Below are 20,671 nucleotides of genomic sequence, written 5' to 3' on the forward strand. Positions count from 1 at the left end.
GTAGGTCTTTTGAATTGAATTGTTGAGGAGATGGAAAAGAACTAAGATTTTCAGTTTAAGCAATTCCTCTAAGTGAGCCAAATCGATCCAAAAGCGAGTCAAGGTAGAAAATCCTAGAATTTTCATTATTCAGAATCCAATCAAGTACGTTGGGCGAGCAGAAATTCGCTAAGTAAATTTCATAATCAGACCAATCCGTTGGGCGGTTTCTGAGCTGGAAAAGGCTTAATCATGAAGAAAGGTAAATTCGCTAAACTAATTTTGCCTCGCTGAGCAAATTTTCAATTTCCAGACTCTATATCAAGAAGCTCACATTTCTTTCTTTTTTAGATATCACCATACACAAGAGACACCAGGTCTGTTGTAGAGAGGAAAGAAGAGAAACAACATAGAAAGAGAGGGAGATAACTATGACAAGATAGATCGAGTAATACAACTTCTGCGTCAAATCTCTTTTCTTCTAGTTTCGTATTTTGTGAAGCTAATCATATCTATAGTTGGGATTAGGTCTAGTTGCTATGAATTTCATGTAGATACTTATCGTCCTGGTTATATATAAATCACACTTTGTTACTCCCTCCGTTTCAAAATGAGTGTCGCTTTAGCCAAAAAAATTTGTTTCAAAATGAGTGTCGCTTTCAGTTTCCAATGCAATAATAACTTTTTCTTTTCAATTGTACCCTCCAATTAATAATATGCACACTACTTCCAAAGTATTACTTTTAAAACTAACCAATAGTTAATAAGGATAATTTGGTAAAATAACTATTCTCTTTCTCTTAATCATTGCATTTCTTAATATGTGTGCAAACATCTAAAACGACACTCATTTTGAAACGGAGGGAGTATGTCTTTGGTTTAATTCAATTAGTGTTTTTTCCAACGTGCAATCGAAAAACGAGCTTTTGATTTAAAATTTGCGAGACATCGACTTTTTATCTAACAAATCTGGATTAAATAATGTGTAGATTCTAATTCCTAGACATAGATCTATGTTCACATGCGCACACAATGTCCAGTCATTCCTTTGAAACAATTGACTATTATACGCATTAGAAGTCAATTGATATAAAGAATTTCGTGTCGTTTATACCAAACATGGAAACATACAATGAGGGAGAGGTGGATATGTAATTGAATCTTAGAAAATATATAATCAATTGAGAAGACACATTGATTGAATAGTTGATGACGTCTTATCCCAACACTAGCTTTTATTCTTTTATATATTTACAACTCTTTTCATGAACAGTTTCTAAAACAACCCATTTTACAACCATTGATTTAGAATAGTGCAAACTTGAACGGCCAAAGCCATATTCCTGATTGTGTTGGAAAGGATGATTCCTTTTTTGATACCGTAGAATCTTGGGTTTGTGGTAAGCCTTTTCATCTTTTTGGATTTATTATTAATATTTTATTTACTTGCCGGTTCCATGCAAACTTGAAAGTTGAAACACAACATTTTTAACATTATTGCGGTACTAATTTGTCACATGTTTTTTTTTATGTTTTTAATTTTTCTCTCTCTATATTATGTATTGATATATGAAAATGCTATTTATGAGGTTAACTGGTAGAGATCAAAAGTAACGTTTTGCATGCATTTGTATTTTCAGGTAGGCATTGTTGCTACAACTGCAGTAAACGCTCTAAGTTTTGTTGCCTTGGTTGTCCAAATGCTGTATGCAAAAAGTGTGTTTCCACTTTGGAATTTACATTAGTTAGAGGTGTTCAAGGCCTGTGCTGTGACTGTTTGGAGATAGTAAAGATTATAGAACTAAAGTTGGACCATGATTCTGAGGGGGTAGGTGTGATAATAACTTGGATTTCAGAATTTTTACCAAACTTGTTAAAAGACCCTTTGTGCACTTTCATCATTTTTTTATTCTAGATCATAAAAAAAATGTTGTTTTTGTTGGTTTTTATATTTTTTTTAAGCGAATGTTTGTAAGGTGGCGGTTATGTTAGTTTTACCTCCTTTTTTTAAAACTCATTCTACGTCACTTAGCTCACCACCCAAGGTACCTACATAGGACACTAGTATTTACGTATTGATTTTGAAACATGTACTTATCAGTAATTTCATCTCATAACCATGTTCATGTAAATATGCAATTTTATCCAAATATTATGGATTCTAGATGGTGAAAGCTTAGACTATTTTTAAAACAAAAGAAGTGTTTGTTCATATATTTCTGCTACAATTAGAACCAAAATTGTCAAGTTCATCTGTTTTTTTTGGTTGAAACAACTAAACTTATATAATCAAATTGGTATTGGTATATGGTCATATTAGACCTACAAAACCGGCTTGTAAGGTGGGAATTATCCACTTATAAACACATTTTATGGTCACATCACATCCAATGAGGGGACTTTATACGATATTCGACTTATATTTAAGGAGATGTATGTGATCTCTATGTTAACCTATGAAATTTGTCCGTTCTACGCAGAACAAAATAACCTTGGATGACAGAGAAACATATGAATGTCTATTCAAGGAATACTGGGGAATTGTTAAAGAAAGAGAAGGGCTCACTGACGACGATGTCTCGGCTGCACTGCCCAACTATCGAAAGGGTAAAGATCTCGAGCTTCATAAAATTCACAGTGAAGGTGAAGAAGAAGAAGAGAAACAAAATGATACCAACAATATTGAAGAATATACAGGTATGCATAAGCTGAAGAAACAGAATCGGTATAGTTCAATGGAATTCGTCAGATGGGCATCAAGACCTCTATCTTGCTTCCTTGCATCCATAGGGAGATACAAAACGGAACCAATGATGCGATGGGGAATAAGATCTCTCATAAATGAATACATTAAGGAGAAAAATCTTTACCATCCCAAAGACAAGAAGAAATTCCTCCCTGATGACAAGTTGTTTCCTATATTTAAAAAGAAAGTTGTGTTGAAGTCTCAGATATATTCTCTACTCGAGTTTCACATTGCGAAAAATTCAGGTGATTCATCTGGAAAGGAAAATCAAGATGAAAAAACAAATTGTTCGACAGACAAGGATATCGATGATCAGACATGTCTGGAAAGCCAATTGTCCAGCTTAATAGGACAACCTCTGTTGAGAAAAGGTAATATATGTATAAAACCTGGATGTTTTGCACCCATTAATGCCAATAATATCAAGCTTATCTACGTAAAACGAAGCTTGGTGTTCGAGTTATCGAAAAAGCCTGAAAGCTTTGTGAGTAAGGTGGTTGGAACTTTTGTGAGAGCCAGAGTAGACTCCAATGATCATAAGCTAAGGAATTCATATCATCTTGTGAGAGTCATAGGTATAATAAATTGCATATAGATCTTGCTAGCTTTTTAAAGCTACTTTATATTTTGCAATATTTGGTTCTATGTATGTACTTTAAATGATTGATCATTTCTCTTGTTTAACTTTTAGGTGTTGAACATGATGAAATGTCTAATGGAATACTCTTGCAAGTTTCCCTCATGCCTAAAGCTATTTCCATCTCTGAGCTCTCTGACGAAGATTTCACAAGGGTACATGTAAATAGTTTGCAGTGAAAATATTATTATCATGGAATACGTATTAATTGTGTTGTTTTACTTACAGCAAGATTGTGAGGATTTACGGAAAAAAGTGAAAACTGGATTGCTCCCAAAATTAACTGTTGTAAGTTGTATGATACATGTGGTGAATTTCTTTTTTCTCAAATATATAGGAGATGATTTTAACTTCTTTTTTCCCTGCTGGCATTGGAAGGAGGATCTTCAAGAGAAGGCTACAAGTCTTCACGAGGATATAACGAAACATGTATTCATTCTTGACTTTATGCATGTTAATATTAACTAATGCTACAAGTCACTATATAGGATTTGCAACATGAAAATGGCTCATATAAAGTTGAATAGCAAAAGGGATTGGGTTATCAAAGATGTGGAAAACAATCATACCTTAATCTTTCTTTTTTCTTCTAATGAAAATGGCTCATTTAAAGTTGAATGTCAAAAGGGATTGGATTATCAAAGATGTGGAAAACAATCATACCTTAATCTTTCTTTTTCTTCTAATAATAAAGCCTATTTCTATTGGCCTTTTTTTTTTCTTTCTCATTTAAGGCAATTATTAAATAAAATACATGACCCAAAATGGTGTTTCTCTAAATTGAATCCTAACTGAAAAGAACACGGATACCGTGTGAAAAGAGAATCACACTTGAATTCAAAGGTTAGATTAATGCACAAAAATCCCTCTTGAGCTCCCAAGATGACAGCACCTCGACAAATATATAGATGTCCTAGCCTCAAAAAATTTCTACTCTTCGTCTTCATCGTCTTCTTCGGGAGCCTCTTTTAGCCACTACAGACAAGAATAAATAAATGACTTACATAAGAAAGTAATGCATCTCATGGGATAGTTGAGAAGATGCAAGTAACATAATATTAGTTTTGTACGTGTGTAAAAATAGACGAAGATACTCACTTGAATTAATGGTTGAGCTTGATTAACAAATATTTATCCGCCTCATCCGCGCCTTTCTTCTCATCTTCCCAACTCAAAATAGCATCTTCTTCAATAATATCCTCGTTATACATGTAGTGCAATATCTGAAAGCAGTTAAGGAGTCAAAACACGAAGGAAAAGAGAGTCCAATGTAGTGTGAGAATATGAATCTATTGACTCCAATCATTTTACAAGTATTGTATATAGACAGCATGAAAATGGGAGATCTCAGTATAACAAAATAACTCTACTTTCTGTCAGCAAAGCAAGTAGGCGAGCGTGAAAATTTGTTGGAACTTCAATTGTGTTAGGCGAGCGTGAAAATTTGTTGGACCTTCAATTGTGTTAAAATCCATTTCACAACATTATTAACTCACTGGCTTTAGACAGAACAGTAGTGCATAAGTTGTGATTCATCTTATAAGTATTTTCCTATGACCAGAGGATATAACACTGTCTAAAGTTGAGTCCATGTTATAGTTTTTCTTTCTGAGGAGCATAAAAACATCACGCATTAAGAAGCTTAATTCATGAAATATATAAAATTATTTTTAATAGTAACAGACGATATACAACAACTTCATACTTAGATAACCTTTCTGACATGCTACCAACTGAATAAGGACAACTCAATAACCTAACCAGTAAAAGATAAGAATACCTTTGTGAACAATGGAGCAAACTCCTTCGCAGATTCCAAACACATTTCTTCAAATTTTAAAATCACTTCGATCTGGAGCAAAAAAATTGGACGTATGAGTTTATTTACAAAAGAGAGTTTTTTTTTTCACAAGCCTTATAATGAACATTGGATGATGTCATGATGATGAAATCACAATAAAAGAAGAGTGGCATAATCTCAAAAAAGATTCAGATTAAACTTAAAAATAATGCAATTGGTAATTCTTCAAATTAAAGAACACTACGCATATGAACAGGAGTAACTTCAACAAGGAGAAAGAATTAACAGATGTACCTGCTCGTCCGTTTCATTCAGATAGGATGCAAGAACCTTTTTCCACTTGGTAAGTACACCATGAACATTCTGAACCAAGGCATCTGAAAAATTAATCCCAGAGGCAATAATATAAATTAATCTCAAAGGCAATAATAAAATCATCAAGCAAACCCCTGAGAGTTCAAAATATAACTATATGACCAACATATATACATGTTGGAAAGTAAGATTGGGCATGAACCACTTAGCATTACCCCACTAGGAGGAGTCAGCTCCATGGATACTAACACCAATGTACTTGTCATAAACCAAAATTTCAGTAAAACCATATAGAGCAAGCGCTATTACAGTGGTTTCACAGAACTCAAGAATGAGATAAAACTTGAAAAGAATAGAAGTGCATTTCTGCACTCAATCCTCGAATGAATATGATACAGGTAGGATGTAAGAACCTTTTTGCATTCTGTAAGTGATTTAGCTAAAAACTTATGCCAGTGGCACACAGTTCAACACTTAGTTGAATGACTAAACTATAGATAATACAGTAGTTACAGTTAAGTTATACTCTCATAGTGGTTTCTCTTTATATTTAGGTATCCCTCTACCCCTTTCAATTTCAGTATCTTCTATTTGATTCAACACTTTCCTCACTAGAGACTCCCAGTTAATTCATGTAACCTGAACATTCTGCATAATTTGTTACTAAATATATCTGATAGGTTTTTCCCAAGATGCCAAGTTTTCCAACCATATCCCTCAAAAAAAAAAAAAATTCCAACCATATTCTATGCCTGATAAAAAATAAACGGGAAAGATTAAAAAGACTCTAACAACAGGAATATGGATGAAAGCTCACCAGCTGAACTATGGGGCAAGTCTACAGCATACTTCATCATTGCATAAAATAAAGCTCCAGCACAATCAGCAGCTATCTTGTTGTATGACAACCTAACACAAATAAAAACAATGTTTCTACAAATTAGTTCCTAGCGAATGCAGATTCAAAGTGTCATTAAATAAAAACAATCAACACATATGACGAGAACACCGGAGTCAAAAAATTGCAGTTCCAGAAAAATAATAGTTATGAACACACTCCATGAAGATGGCATAGCTTCTAGACAAAATTGAACATTGGTTCTTTAATATATTTAGATAGGGTCAGTAGAGGTTGGATGGTCTATGACTAGAGTAATGTGTGACTGTATGTAGTAAGTTTTGACTAGTGCCTGTGTTACAGTTATTGTGCACTAGGTTTCTGTTCTGTTTCTTTTTTTGAAGGGAGGTTTCTGCAATGTTATGTACCATAGTTTTGTTCTTTGTATCTAGTCTATTTTAAGAAAGTTAATATGTATCTATAGGATATCCTAACTCCGTTGAGTCGGTTAGTAGAATAACTGTCAACTTTGACAGTTATTATAAGTCTGTTAGCTGCTTGCACTGCCAGCTTTATCATGTTATTATTAGTTCGGACATGAAAACTGAAGGAAACTCAAGTATTTTATACCAAGTATATGATGCATGCATGAGAAATATGAAAAGAACTTACTTTTAAAGGTTTAACACATTCAAAAATATGTTTAACACCAAAATACAGAGGGATGCCAGATATATATCGAACACACATATTTTGATGCATGAAAATCAAAATAATAGACATAAGTGTATTACATACTTCAAAGAATTGACTTCTAAAGTCAAATGGTTTTCTTGTATGTTTTCAAGCACAGCCCTCAGAAAAGTTGCTTCAACCTGCAAATGACAGAATATTAAAAAATGAATATCCACAAAATGCAACCGATGTAAGTTTATATGTCAAAAAACTCACCTCTTTGTCAAAGTCATCTCTTAAATCATCATTATCATCGTCATCTGAATCATTAGGATTAGGTAACAGCTCCCCAGAAGGTGGAAGAATACTGCCATCATGAATTAACTCCAGTTCATCTTCCATAGCTTTCACTGCCTCCAAAATTTTATCTTCAGTAATAGGTGCCACTGAATGCCTCCACTCTTCCTCATGGCCTCCTTCACATTTTGGCCAAACATAACCAGCCCCACCAAAACCTAGCTGATTAAAAAAAGAAAGTAAAATAAGAAACAGTGAATTCCCTTTAAAATGAAAATTCTATCAATCAAATCTTAGTGTAACTAAACAGAACATCTCTATCACAGCATGTATCCACTACAATCATTTGCATGGTCCAGATGAATTGTTCACTAAGAAACACAAAGTATCAGTAAATTACTAGGTTGGAGTTAAGCAATCTCCAGATATATTGTTTATACACTACCAACGATACTTGAAAAATCAGATAAGATAATATATTGCGAATAAGTTTGTCGGTGCTCAGAAGAAAGACGTCTCTCATATATCAGCTTCAAACTTCAATCTATATGTCCTTGTGAGCTTAGCTCGGTTGGTAGGGACAATGCATAATATATGCAAGGTCCAAGGTTCAAACCACGACCACCACCAAAAAAAAAAACTTCAATCTATATACTCATGATGAAAGAAAAAAAAAACAGGGATCACATGACAAAATCAACAAAGAGTTGAATTACAACAAGCACAGGGTGAAATTAAAGCTAGAGGTACTCCTATCCTGTGTAGATCTGTTAGTTTAAGTGCAACAGTCATAAACTAGCCCATCTCCCTCTCACATCAATGAAGAAAACAATGACCGAATAGAACACAGTTCTAACACAAACAGTTACTTAGTATCTTCAGGCTGGACAACTCAACCAAATAGATTTCAATAAAAAAAAAAATTGCATTTGAACAGACAACATTTATCCAATGTTAAATGTAAATTAAATTCTACAATTTGGTTGACGGAACCAGAAAACTTACATCTCTAAAATGTTATTTGGCAGTAACAATTATATTAAATATCAACAGAAACAATATGACAGCAGTAAAGCTAAACAATGGTCAACAACATAAATTAAGAAGTTTTTCGGAACAAACCTCTGAAGCAGGGTTAAAATGTCCATCCAATAATTCAGAAGCAGTTTCTCCATCTGACTTATCCACTGTGCTGGTGATGGCTGCATAAATGAAAATGGTAACTGAAAGCTATATATATGCATTTAACCTATCTACATACAAAAAACATATCCACATCCACACATAGTATAAAGAAAATAAATTTACTTGCAACTCAATGGAGGATAGCATGAAAATCAAGTAATGTATTTTTTTAGGACCTAAATTTTTATCAAATACCAGTTACAGTTAAGGACCTCAACTTTATTAAATTTAAAATATATTTTTATAAATTAAATGATGAAAAGACAAAAATATCAAACTTGATAAATGAAAATGGTTTATAATAACAAAATACATGGTATATATGTCCTCCAATTCCCATTCTTTTTTTAAATGATAAATATTTTTTAAATGTTTATGCACTTATCGAGGATCTGAACACTTTTTCCACAGAAAAACTAGAGAAAGAGGAAGACTAAGAAAAATTGTGTGAGACCGTTCATTCAAAAGGACTCGAATCTATACAGCCTCTCTAAATTGGATTTTGAAAACCATACAAGAGAGGTTGACCCATGTACTCAAGCCAACAAAGTTAGAAAATGTTTCAATAGTGACTATTGCACTTTCAAAAACATACTGACTAGCCAGAATTAGCTAAACAATTACATCTCATTCAACAACAGTTTGACCAAAACACTTAAATGCAATTGTTTTTCAGAACTTTTAGTAATGCAATAATCCAATTCTTTGCAAGAAAAAAATCTTTAGGCAAGCTGATAGAACCCATAAATTTGAAGGTAAATTATTTAATTGGAAAATGATGAGCTCAAAGCTCTTACAAAGATGAAAACAGAAAACTGAGAGGATAAACCAGAGTTCAGAGAACTCCTACCAGAGTTAAGCTCCTAGATCAGAGAGAACTTCTCTCCTAAACAACTCTCAGCAAACTTTCTGACTGCTTCACCGTCTAGGATTCCCTCTGTTTAATAACTGAAATTCTTCCTTGATTCCAATAATTATTCTAACTGTTTGTGTTCCCTCCCACGGCTTCTACAGGCTTCTAGAAGCTGTACTTGTGTGGTTTGGGCCCAGTAATTTGGCCAACACATGTACAGGAACTCAGGGTTCTCACACTAGCATTAAAGAAATTTATTACAATCCAAAATATTTATAAAAGATTCAGTGTATGCACACCTCGGTATCTCTTTTTATATTATTAGAATTAAACAAATCAAGTCTTCTTTAAAACCAAAACATCTAATCAAGCTCAAAATACATATTTGAAGAATTAAATACCACCAATTCATTCAGTTCTAAGGAAAGAAAATTTTCCTCACTATCAGCCAGGCAATATTTCATATGCTAGCAGCAATATCTCATTTCCAATTGCTAATAATGTAATTCAATAATAATAGGGCACAATTAAAAGCTTTATGAAAATTCGGCAATACCACTAGTACTATCAGCATATTCGAGCTCTTCGTCGCTATCTTCCTCAACCGGCTGCTGTAGTAGAGATACTTGTGAATAAGGAGGAACAACAAACTCCTGCCCAACTACAACCTGGAAACATGAAAGACAACTAAGTCCCTATATTTCCATCTTACGAAGAATAACTGGAAAAAAGTATCTATATTCCCATCTAATGAGAAAAAAAACAGAAATAAACAAGCACAGAGAATTTCACAAACATCTTACATACACTTAGGATCATCAAACATGAAATAAATCACTACATTGTTATATGTACAGCAGCATAAGAAAGAAAATTATGACCACTACTAATGGTTAATATATTATAATAATACTAAAATACTAAACACAAAAATTAAAGGCTTCAATTATTCTCAAGCATCAACTAAAGCATATAGTTTAAATACTTAGATTTAGTGACCACCTGAATATTGTGGTGAAGTGTGAAAAATTTCAAAGCAGTCCAAACATATGAGAAACATGAAGGATGGAAGTATGGGTACTAAAATTGTATCAAACCTTAAAAGACAGCACCACACCAGGTTCCAGAGCAGATCCTGATTTCATAATCACCCCCTCACATACAATGGCATGCCTAAGTTCACAGCCATCTTCTATGGTGACATTGTCCCATATATAGCATCCCTCTATGTGTACATTTGACCCGATTTTGCATCCTACTCCGACGACGGAATTTAAAATCTTCGTGTTCTTGCCAATTTTGGTGCCAGATCCTATAACAGAGAACGGGCCAACAACAGGTGATTGTGCTTGCGAAATATCTGATAGGGGAGAAAAGAATTTGTCAAAACTTCATACATTCAATTAATGGAAACAACACAATAGGTAAAATTAGTTTTGACCAGGCAATCCACAAGGGTGATACGATAATTACTTTCATTATGAAATAATACAATAATTACTTGCTGACTAAATCATTCAAAAAAAATGAAGTTTATATATAATGAACAGCATGAATTAAGCAAACAGGCAAACATATAACTGGAAACTAGAGCCAATATAAGCTTGCCATTTTATCATTTAATGTTACAAACTTTTCACCAACACACCCAATCAACACCAAAACTTTCATCCATACCTGAGCCACGGTATATTCCCTGTCTTTCAAGCTTCGTAGCTGTGTTGCCAAAATTCATAACATCTTGTACCAGTGGATATGTCCATCTATGAATTATATCCTTGCTGACAGTGTCATAACTTCGGAAATTATCAATCCTTGCAGCATAATCTGCGCGGATTTCATGAACAAAAATTTTGTATCCCATTATCTGAAAGAAATATAAGGTAATGTTGATGAGGTGCATACAGAATGCTAAAATCAAGAATAAGTGCCACAAAAGAATATATTGGAAACATAAATGATGAGCTTTAGGACATGTGCAAAAAACAAAATATATTTTCTAAGTCTAAATGTCCAATGCAAGTCCATAAACTGTTGAAGTGTTTCAGTACTGATGTACAGGTTATCAATATGAAAGAGCATTCAATTTTTTAAATGTTCTCAACAAACAGGGCACCTCAGACGAAATGTAGGTCTGCCTGTAAGAGATAAACAAGTAGATCTTTTTTCACGCAAAAAAAAAATGATTCAAAAGGATAAGCTTTTTCCATCTATTAAAAAGGATAAGCTGATTCAAAAGGACTTAAGAACTTCAAAAACAATAATTCATGACAGTTCAACATGTGGAAGAGAAATTACATCATCAAGAAGCAGTCCCTTGACAAAATGACGCCGAAGATGTTGGTAGTCAAAATTGTCTGTAAATAGGCTAAGGACTTCCGGCGAGCAGATGTCAATGTAACAATCCTGCAGAAAAGAAATCATTCACTTAATGACCTCAGAAAGTTTCATAGCTTCTCAGGAGAGAGATATGACCAAACAAAGTAGCATTAATAATAACAGTAACTAGCTCTGCAATCAACTGACAATAAACTTCAAATAGTAATAAATCATTGATTCATTTGGGAATCAAACAATCATTTCCTAGCATAGCCCAATCATGAGGTTGAAATGACAATAAACATCACAGGTATTTTTTTTAGGAGAAAACATCACAGTTATTCGTGGTCATGAATATCTAAAAATAAATAAATACATGCATTTTGTCCGATAATAATTCGTTTACGAGTACGTAGCTGCAAACCAATTACTCTTTAGTGTGAAGTTAACCTGAAAGCAAAGCAGAAAGATAGGAAAAAAGGGGCTCAACCTGCTTGTCATGGTGCAGAGAGAGGGAAGGATTATCAGCAAGCAATGAATTTTCAAGATGTAGAGTGCCTTTTGAGAAGTCTGCTTTATCCTCGTAATACAAAAGTTGCTTGGTATTAGGATCAATAGCCATGAAAATTTCATCGGTACCAAGTCGAGACTGATGGATAGCTGGATGAGTTTTTGACCGTTTAATAACCATGGTCATTACAGCATTACTATCTTTCTTCTTCCTTTCTTTATGTTCTAAAAGTGCCTGAGTAAGCGACATGTTGCTTACAGTATCTCCACTGATAAGGACAAAGTCTCCTTGTATCTTCAAAATAGAAAATAATCCAATAGTGTTACTACACAAAACTAAATTAGTAAAAGCGTGAAAAGAAACTACATTACTAATCACTACTCAGACAATCACAAACAACAACAGCATGATGTGTAAATTGTATTAACTATTTTAAATAATGCACCAAATTATAAAAACAAATTACTATGACACATATAAGGTTCTGATTGCTTCCTTGTTCCTTTAAAGAACCAATAGAACAGAGCATACATAAATTCTCATCATACAGCAATGTTGCTACTACTAATGAAACAAACAACAAGAGGTGAGAATGACTTATTATCTTTTACAAGACCAAAATCTGTTTATTACAAAAACAAAAAAAAGAGAACTCAATTCTAAGAAAGCCATAACCTTATCTAGACTAGGAGGTAGCTAGGGTTCTTTACATGTAAGAAGACACCTCATCTTAAAAAGCTTGGAAGCCCAAATACTCCAAAAATGAAAGTATTGTTTCCTAACATGCATTTAATACCGATATGGGTCCGATATGTACCTACAATATGTACCCAGAAAGTATCCAAATTTTTTTATTCTTACTAAAAATATTCCCCTCAATACTCCTCAGGTACATCTTCGAAACATATTATCAACTAAAGACATTATTGCCATCCAGATAAGATACATCTTTAATACTTTTTACTAAATACTAAATACAGACACAATTGTATGCTTTTTGTGACACATTCTGTTAGGAGCCAAGAGATTCCAAAATTCTCTAGAAGGAATAGGGACCACTAAGTTTATGCAGCAGTTAGTAGTTAGAGAGGGAAAGGCTGGAAATTAGTAGTTAGTAGCAGCAAGGAAGATTACAAATACTGTTACCCCCATGTTTGGGATCCATTCATTTTGATTGATCATAATAAAAACTGTATTTTGTTGGAAAAGGGAAATTCTCCCTTGCAGAAAAATCCCTGCATGTGTTTCTTTGATTCTTTCTCTCTAAAATCTGATTTCTTACCCAGCGAAGCCAACACATTCATAGTAGAAATAATATATTCTGATATAGATGTGAAAAACATATGTCACTAGCCTTCAAATTATAATATCAACTTTTTAAGTCTTAAAATACATGTGAATACCAATGTAGCATATTTACAATAGCTAGAAATTTTCAGACATAAGTTGAAATTGAAGAACGAAATGAAGAAAATACATACCACGTTGCGCTCGTATATAACACGCAGTGCATCTCCAGCACTGACACAATTTTGAGACTCAATAGTTGTTACAGTAAAATTAGGTTGATTAAACCACTCAGATTTCTCCAAATAGTTAATCACCTGCTTCGCATGAGCACAGCAGAAAACAAAAACCTCTTCTACACCAGCTGATTCAAGCCATGTCAATGTGTAATTTATCATTGGAACATTCGCCAATGGCAAAAGCACCTTAAATCAAGAAACAAATAAATATATCAAAATTCAAATAAAAATAATGAATTAATGTTAATGAGTAAGTTATAATCGAAGCATTCACCAATGGCAAAAGCACCTTAAATTAACAAACAAATACGGCCTAGTTTAGATAAACAGCTTATTTGCAGCTTATAGCATAAGCGCTTATCATGATAACCGCTTATGTATAACCTATTTCTATATCAAAAGTAAACATGATAACCGCTTATGTATAACCTATTTCTATATCAAAAGTAAATTAAGTTAAATTGTTTTTATATAAGCTATAAACTGTTTTCATAAGCTATCATGGTGAACTGATGAAAATAAGCTGAAAACAGCTTGTAAACATGTCATCAGTTATTTCCATAAGTTCTTCCATACAGCCTCACAAAATTTATGTCATTACATAAGCTCAAATAAGTAAATCCATGTTCTTATATATGAATGTTGAAATTGTTCTTATATATGAATATGAATGTTGAAACTAACAACAACAACAAAGAAGGCTTTTCCGACTAAGCGGGATCGGCTACATGGATCAAATTACGCCATAATGTTCTATCATAAACCATATTTCAGTCCAACTTATTAATTTCTAAATCTCTCCTAATAGGTTCTCTTATAATTTTTCTCGGTATCCTCCATCTGATCTACTCTCCTAACGACATCTCCACATGCCCAAACCACCTATGCCTATTTTCAACCACCTTTTCTACTATAGTTGGTACTCCAACTCTCTCTCTCTCTCTTTAATATTGTCATTTCTAATCCTATCGCATCTAGTCTTACCACACAAATGTTCAAATTAACCAATGCGAAATTTATCATCGCAACAATCACCAATGGCAATAGCACCTTACAACAACAACCAAGCCTTATCTCACTAAGTGGGGTCAGCTACATGGATCAAATGACGCCATAGTGTTCTATCAAAAACCATATTTGGATCCAACTCATTGACCTCTAAATCTTTTCTAATGGTTTCTCTAATGGTTTTCTTAGGTCTTCCTCTACCTCTTCTAACCTGACTCTCCTCCATTTGATCTACTCTTCTTACAACGGCATCTACGGGTCTTCTCTTTACATGTCCAAACCATCTAAGCCTATTTTCTACCAACTTTTCTACTATAGGTGCTACCCCCACTCTCTCTCTAATGGTATCATTCCTAATCCTATCCTCTCTAGTCTTACCACTCATCCAACGCAACATCCTCATCTCCGCTACGCTTACTTTACTCTCGTGTTGCATGCTTAGACGGTAGTGCATACTAGAGCCGTCATAATCTTATCTTAACTTGTTATAGGCTTCACTTCCTATACGTGTCATGGCGGCTGAGGGAACCTAGACCGCATTGCCAAGAATACACTCTATGTATCGAGGCCTAAACATAACATAATCATGGCACGATTCTAAACCGGATGATTAGGGGAAACCTAAGATCGTCATCGGTATCATATTCATAACTTACTCTATACATAACTTGTTCTTGCTTGTAGCATCTAATGCTCTTGTTCTTAAACATAAACGTACATAGATTCATTCTTGCTTGATCATGAACATAATCATAAACATAACATACATAGTCGTATCTAAGTTCATTCATTGGGTTAGCGTTGAACAAACAGTCATTATCTTGATTCATTTTACGGATAGTCCCGGGTGGAGTAACCTCGAGATCAATCCCATACATGACCGATGTACGTACATCGGACTCCCTCGGTGTCGTGCGGGTCCCTTGCGGCTTGAACCGTTCCCCTTAGGTCGAGAACCTCCCGTATCCCCCTGGCGTGGATAACAAGAGACATGAACACCTACGTCTTGTTTACTCAGTGACATGCGGGTCCCTTACGGCTTGAATCGTTCTCATCATGAGAACCCCTTGTATCCCCCTGATGTGGATATCAAGAGACATGTCACCTACACATATTAAATCATGGTCTTGTCATGCATATAAGTTAAACATATACATACTTGCTTATTTACCTTGGAACCTTAATCGCTCCGATTAGCGGTAACTTATACATGTTCATAAACATACTTATCATGGTGGAGAGATTAACTAGTCCATCCACGACTTACATACTTGATCATATGCGAAGAACATACACTTCGCGTCTTATCATTCTAGGAATTCATATCCTATACTTGCCATACCTATCATTCATGCTATCTTGCTAGTTCTCAACATTATGTCGAGGCTCTACATTCATTCCCTTTCTTAATTCATTGCTACCCGAGTAATATCGGCTTAAACTCTCTTGATTCACTCTTGCCATTCCTATTAAGTTTGCCATGATTTTCATTTCGAGAATCGTTTGATGTTATGTGCATTGCCTAGATGTTGTGTTAGGGTTATAAAGTTGTAAAACGTTGAAAGAAAAGCATCGGAACGCACCACGGACCCTGGAATGGACCAACGGGCCAAAAGCATGCTGGCCCATCCAGAGACCTGCGCTAATAGCGCACCTGGGGCGTGGCCTGCCTGAAGAATTTCGCTATTAGCGTGGATTTCGCTAATAGCGTAGTTCTTCGGGTCTGTGGTACAAAATTTCCAGTTTTGACCCAAAACTTGTCAAATTCGATCCTGCAATGCACCATAATCATCCAGCAATATATATTGACTTTAAATAACATATTTCATGGCAAACTAACAAGTAATTGACAAGAATTGATCAAAAGAACATTAGGGTTTAAAAACCTCTCATAAACATAAATCTATATTTGTAACATGAATTTACACAACCCAAAGGGTGGTAATCTATCTATGGAACTCACCTAACATGTTCCTTGCAATTTCCAAGCATCAACCCTAGCTTTGATCCATTCTTGATCTTTACCCTTTTCACCAAACCTTGCTTTAATCCTTTCCTCCACTTGATTCTTGCTTGCTAAGCCACCAATTGCATGATTTTGGAAGACTTTGATGCCTAGAGGAAGGAAGAATGGGGCGGCGTTAGAGAGAAGGAGGAGAGAAATCCTTTCTCTCAAAACCTAGAGAGAGAAAGTGTTGGTAAAAATGAAGGAAAATGGCCCTTGTGGCCTTATATAGTCACTTGCGACGTTTTACCACTTTGCCCTTCGCCTTAGTCGTGTTTACCTGACACTGACACATAAGTCCATGCTTGACTGATATCACATAATATTAGCTTTCCTCGTACTTAACATTTTTGTCATACTCGCTTTCCATGAATCTTAGTCCTCTGATACATTTAACAGATAAAATTTCCATTAGCTGACGAGCGGGATATTACATTCTACCCCCCTTAAAAAAAAATTTCGTCCTCGAAATTTAGAGATCAACTACCAATCCTCATGACAAAAACTTATCATCTATGGTCTAAGTCAAACATTTTTTTTTCATTCATACATATCCAAAGGGTTTATCGCATCAGGTCCTCATCTTGTTTCTTAACCCACATGTAACTGAACATAGCCTTCTTGATCTCAATATAGCTCAATCTTAGAGTTATCTTAGTATATCATGACTTGGAACTTACCTTGCTACACATAACTTCTTGTCTCAGACACGTAACTTACCCACTTAACATAAACCATTCCTAAAGGTATCTTGTCATAAACATGAACACTCAGGATTTGCCTTTTAACTGGAATCCTACCAGATCCCAGGTTTGCCCTGCAGTGCTTACTTGTAACTTTAAAACATCTTTTCATGCATACATAATCTTATCGGGTAAACATATAATTCATACATTAGTTTACTTATTGTACCCGGAGACATATGCTCATTCTAACATTACTTATCTCGATGATTCTACTAATCTCTTGTCTCTTTTCAGAGTCTTAAGAAATCTTTCGATCTCATTACCATTCTTATTGCACCCGAATTCATGGATGACTCATATAACTTGTCGTAGAGAGGTGAAATTAATTACACCTATACATATAACATTCATTAACCCATCTTGTAACTTACATACTCTTAAAACTTCCGACCTAGACCTCTTGCATTTGAATACTCTTAACATATACTTGTGCGTCTCATAAGACTTTTCGAAAGACTGATGTTTGCTTCATTAAATCTTACCTTACATGGTGTCCTACATACTCTCGAGAGTCGCATCTTGTTAGATAATAACGATACTTGTTCTAACATCTTGATTAAGAAAATTTTCTAAACTTTGGTATTTGGGTCCTTGGAACGAATAATTGTATAACTTAAAAGAAAACATTATGAAATCATGTTTTTAAAATAATCATCGTTCCAAAGTCCCTTACTACCCGTTTTAACTTTAAAAGTTATAAATCATAGTTTGCCATTTTCATAGCAAGTATCGTGATCATTTAACAAGTTTGACATAGGAGAGTATATATGCACTTCCTCGTGCATAACTCATGGTTTATCTCCATCCATAATGAAATTCTTGAACTTCAAAAGTAACTTCTTTAGTATTCTTCCTTGACTTACATACATATCTGGGAGACTCACATAATTGCATAACATAAATCATATAGGATCCTTGACCCTCATAACCTTATCTCATTCTAAGAACAATAAACTTGAATTTTCAAAACATCATATCCGGTAACGATCACATATTATCCCTTATCATGCATAACACTTCTTCTTTTAATACAGATTCCACACTTTAATAATTCAATCTCTACTTTGAGTCACAAAAAGGAACCTTCCAACTCTTACCTGCATTTTTTTCTTGTCATAACACATACCCTTACGTACATCTTTCTTATCATAGTACATATTCTTCATTTGTTGTGACCCTAGCCTTTCCTATCTTACTTAGATGAAGACACATCCACATACTTTTACCTTTTGCATGACTGATTATATAAGTCTCCTTTCTTACTTAACATTTCGAGAACTTCTCGCTTGTTTCATAATGCTTCTAACGAAGGCTCTTACTATCGCATTCCATGTTCCATGATTACTGTTAGCAACTACACCAATTAACTTTCGTTGTGCCACTCTGATTCCCACCAGTTGGCCTTAACCAATACTTTAATCCATTGAGACGGCTGAACTTCACATTCTTTTTCCCATATGAGCATCATCTTCTTGAGCCTTTCTCAAAACCTTTCATATGACAACCATTGCCATAAACATGCACCTCACAATACTTTGCAAGGTTGAATCTCATGGTAGACTTGTCGCATTACCATATTATTTTACTTAGGGATAGACCTTACATTCTCACTGGTTGAGTTTACCTTATGACATATACTTATCACGCTTAACTTGTTTTCGAGTACATCTCAATTCCCATAGGGGATTCTTCATAAATTCATACATACTTTTCCCTGATCATACTTCATTGTATTCTTGTATTCTCGCGTACTATGTTTTGCGTAATCAACTAATGCTTGCTCGTTAATTTCTTTCTTTAAGAAAACATCATAATTTAACATACGGGTCATTGGCGTTGACGATTTCTCTTTATATAAAAATGTAATAAATTTGGCCTCAGTCGTTGCTCTAGAGCCACGGAATAAGTTGACAACACAACTATGTCTTCCAACCTTAGTTCCGGTGAGTTTAGCCCACTCCACGTGAGTCGTAACGACCGTTACCTACAAAATTTCCATTTTAAAATCTATAAACATCAACTCCAATCACCCATATGTGTCTACCTTTCTAAAATCTTGTAAACTTTTGAGTTCAACATCTTAACGGGCTTTAGCAATTCAATTAAGCAAAACATAGATCCGGGGGTATTCATGACTTCATAAAACCTGAAAATCTTGTGACATCGCATAATTCTCTAACACTTTACTTTCCATCTCATGCCTTTGCATCCATTTAATCCGTTCCATAAGTCGAAACCTTAAAACTCTTGACCCACGCTCTTCGCCAGTTCTTGCCACGTTAACTTCTAATGTTACCTTGAACCGGATTGATTTCGTTAATAGTTGTCCATGAATTTTCTTCCTTAGAAATCATAGGGTGTGATGTGCATTCGATACTTGATGTTATAGAGAGTGTTTGTTACATAAAAGATTGTGAAAACAACCCCCAATAGCTACTAAGGCCCTAGAGACGAAATGACAGTTTGTGGAAAAACTGAAAATTTTTGCCCCAGTTTCGCTATTAGCGAAATCCTCTGGAGTAATTTCGCTATTAGCGAAATTTTCGCTATTGGCGTATTTTCTAAAAATTAGTTTTCCAGAAAACATACTTGGCATAAAAACCTCATTTTCTCAAGTAATCTAGTGCACATCATTCATTCTGGTCATCATAAAAAAATAATAATTTCATAACTGTTGCATGGCAAGCATTAACACCAATCCATTCAATTCACGGCACATTAGAATCTAATATCTTGTTCATCACCTCACTTAACATAAAACTTTCACATAAGACTTCAACTTCATCCACTGTTAGAACCTTATTCTCGCTGAACATATAAATCTTTATCTTCCATTCTCATATCTCAATCCCTGAGAGCTTATTAACTCCATCAACACATATCAACTTATCCTTAACTTGTAGTCTTGTACTTATGTTCCAGAATATATATTCCATTCTAGCAACGACTCCTACCGAAACTTTCGGTCATGCTTAGATATATATATATATATTCAACTTCTTCACTTACGGACATGACGTATCACTAACATCATACTCGAATTTGTCGGAACGTTCTTTCTTAACATGCCTTACATTCCCGGAGGATTCTCACTTGTGCTTGATTAGTTCACCGACCACCTTTTGGCACGATCAAACTCTTACTAATACTTATCCGAGTTCTTACTTCTGAGTTCACACTTTCCAGTGCATCTTCATCACATACTTCGTTCCTCCTGGGTCCTATTCAGC

General features: G+C 34.6%; 1 protein-coding gene and 1 pseudogene across 2 annotated transcripts; one reads left to right on the top strand and one right to left on the bottom strand.

Moving 5' to 3' along the window:
* Positions 1 to 1,098: 1,098 nt before the first annotated feature.
* On the top strand, positions 1,099 to 4,002 carry LOC146952405 (uncharacterized protein At5g08430-like). The gene is made up of 7 exons (XM_085741376.1): positions 1,099 to 1,122; positions 1,289 to 1,379; positions 1,620 to 1,807; positions 2,460 to 3,300; positions 3,417 to 3,517; positions 3,591 to 3,650; positions 3,741 to 4,002. The coding sequence occupies exons 1-7, from the start codon at positions 1,099 to 1,101 to the stop codon at positions 3,828 to 3,830; spliced, it is 1,395 nt and encodes a 464-aa protein (XP_085597502.1). The 3' UTR covers positions 3,831 to 4,002.
* On the bottom strand, positions 3,993 to 19,668 carry LOC146952406 (uncharacterized; annotated as a pseudogene). Its single transcript, XR_015025013.1, has 16 exons — positions 19,588 to 19,668; positions 19,375 to 19,425; positions 13,638 to 13,868; positions 12,136 to 12,450; positions 11,625 to 11,732; positions 11,004 to 11,193; positions 10,424 to 10,686; positions 9,883 to 9,994; positions 8,411 to 8,490; positions 7,268 to 7,510; positions 7,115 to 7,191; positions 6,296 to 6,387; positions 5,458 to 5,540; positions 5,143 to 5,214; positions 4,461 to 4,585; positions 3,993 to 4,337 (listed from the first exon to the last, which is right to left on the bottom strand). The product of XR_015025013.1 is annotated as an uncharacterized LOC146952406 (transcript).
* Between the last annotated feature and the right edge of the window lie 1,003 nt (positions 19,669 to 20,671).

Source organism: Medicago sativa, chromosome 1, assembly GCF_051527215.1.
Source record: "Medicago sativa cultivar Bolivia chromosome 1, Bolivia_mono, whole genome shotgun sequence".
NCBI lineage: Eukaryota > Viridiplantae > Streptophyta > Magnoliopsida > Fabales > Fabaceae > Medicago > Medicago sativa.

Coding starts and splice junctions, on each gene's coding strand:
- LOC146952405 (XM_085741376.1), top strand. CDS start 1,099: ATGGAAACATACAATGAGGGAGAG. Junction 3,301..3,416: donor TCATCTTGTGAGAGTCATAG/GTATAATAAATT, acceptor TTTAACTTTTAG/GTGTTGAACATGATGAAATG. Junction 3,651..3,740: donor TGCTCCCAAAATTAACTGTT/GTAAGTTGTATG, acceptor TGGCATTGGAAG/GAGGATCTTCAAGAGAAGGC.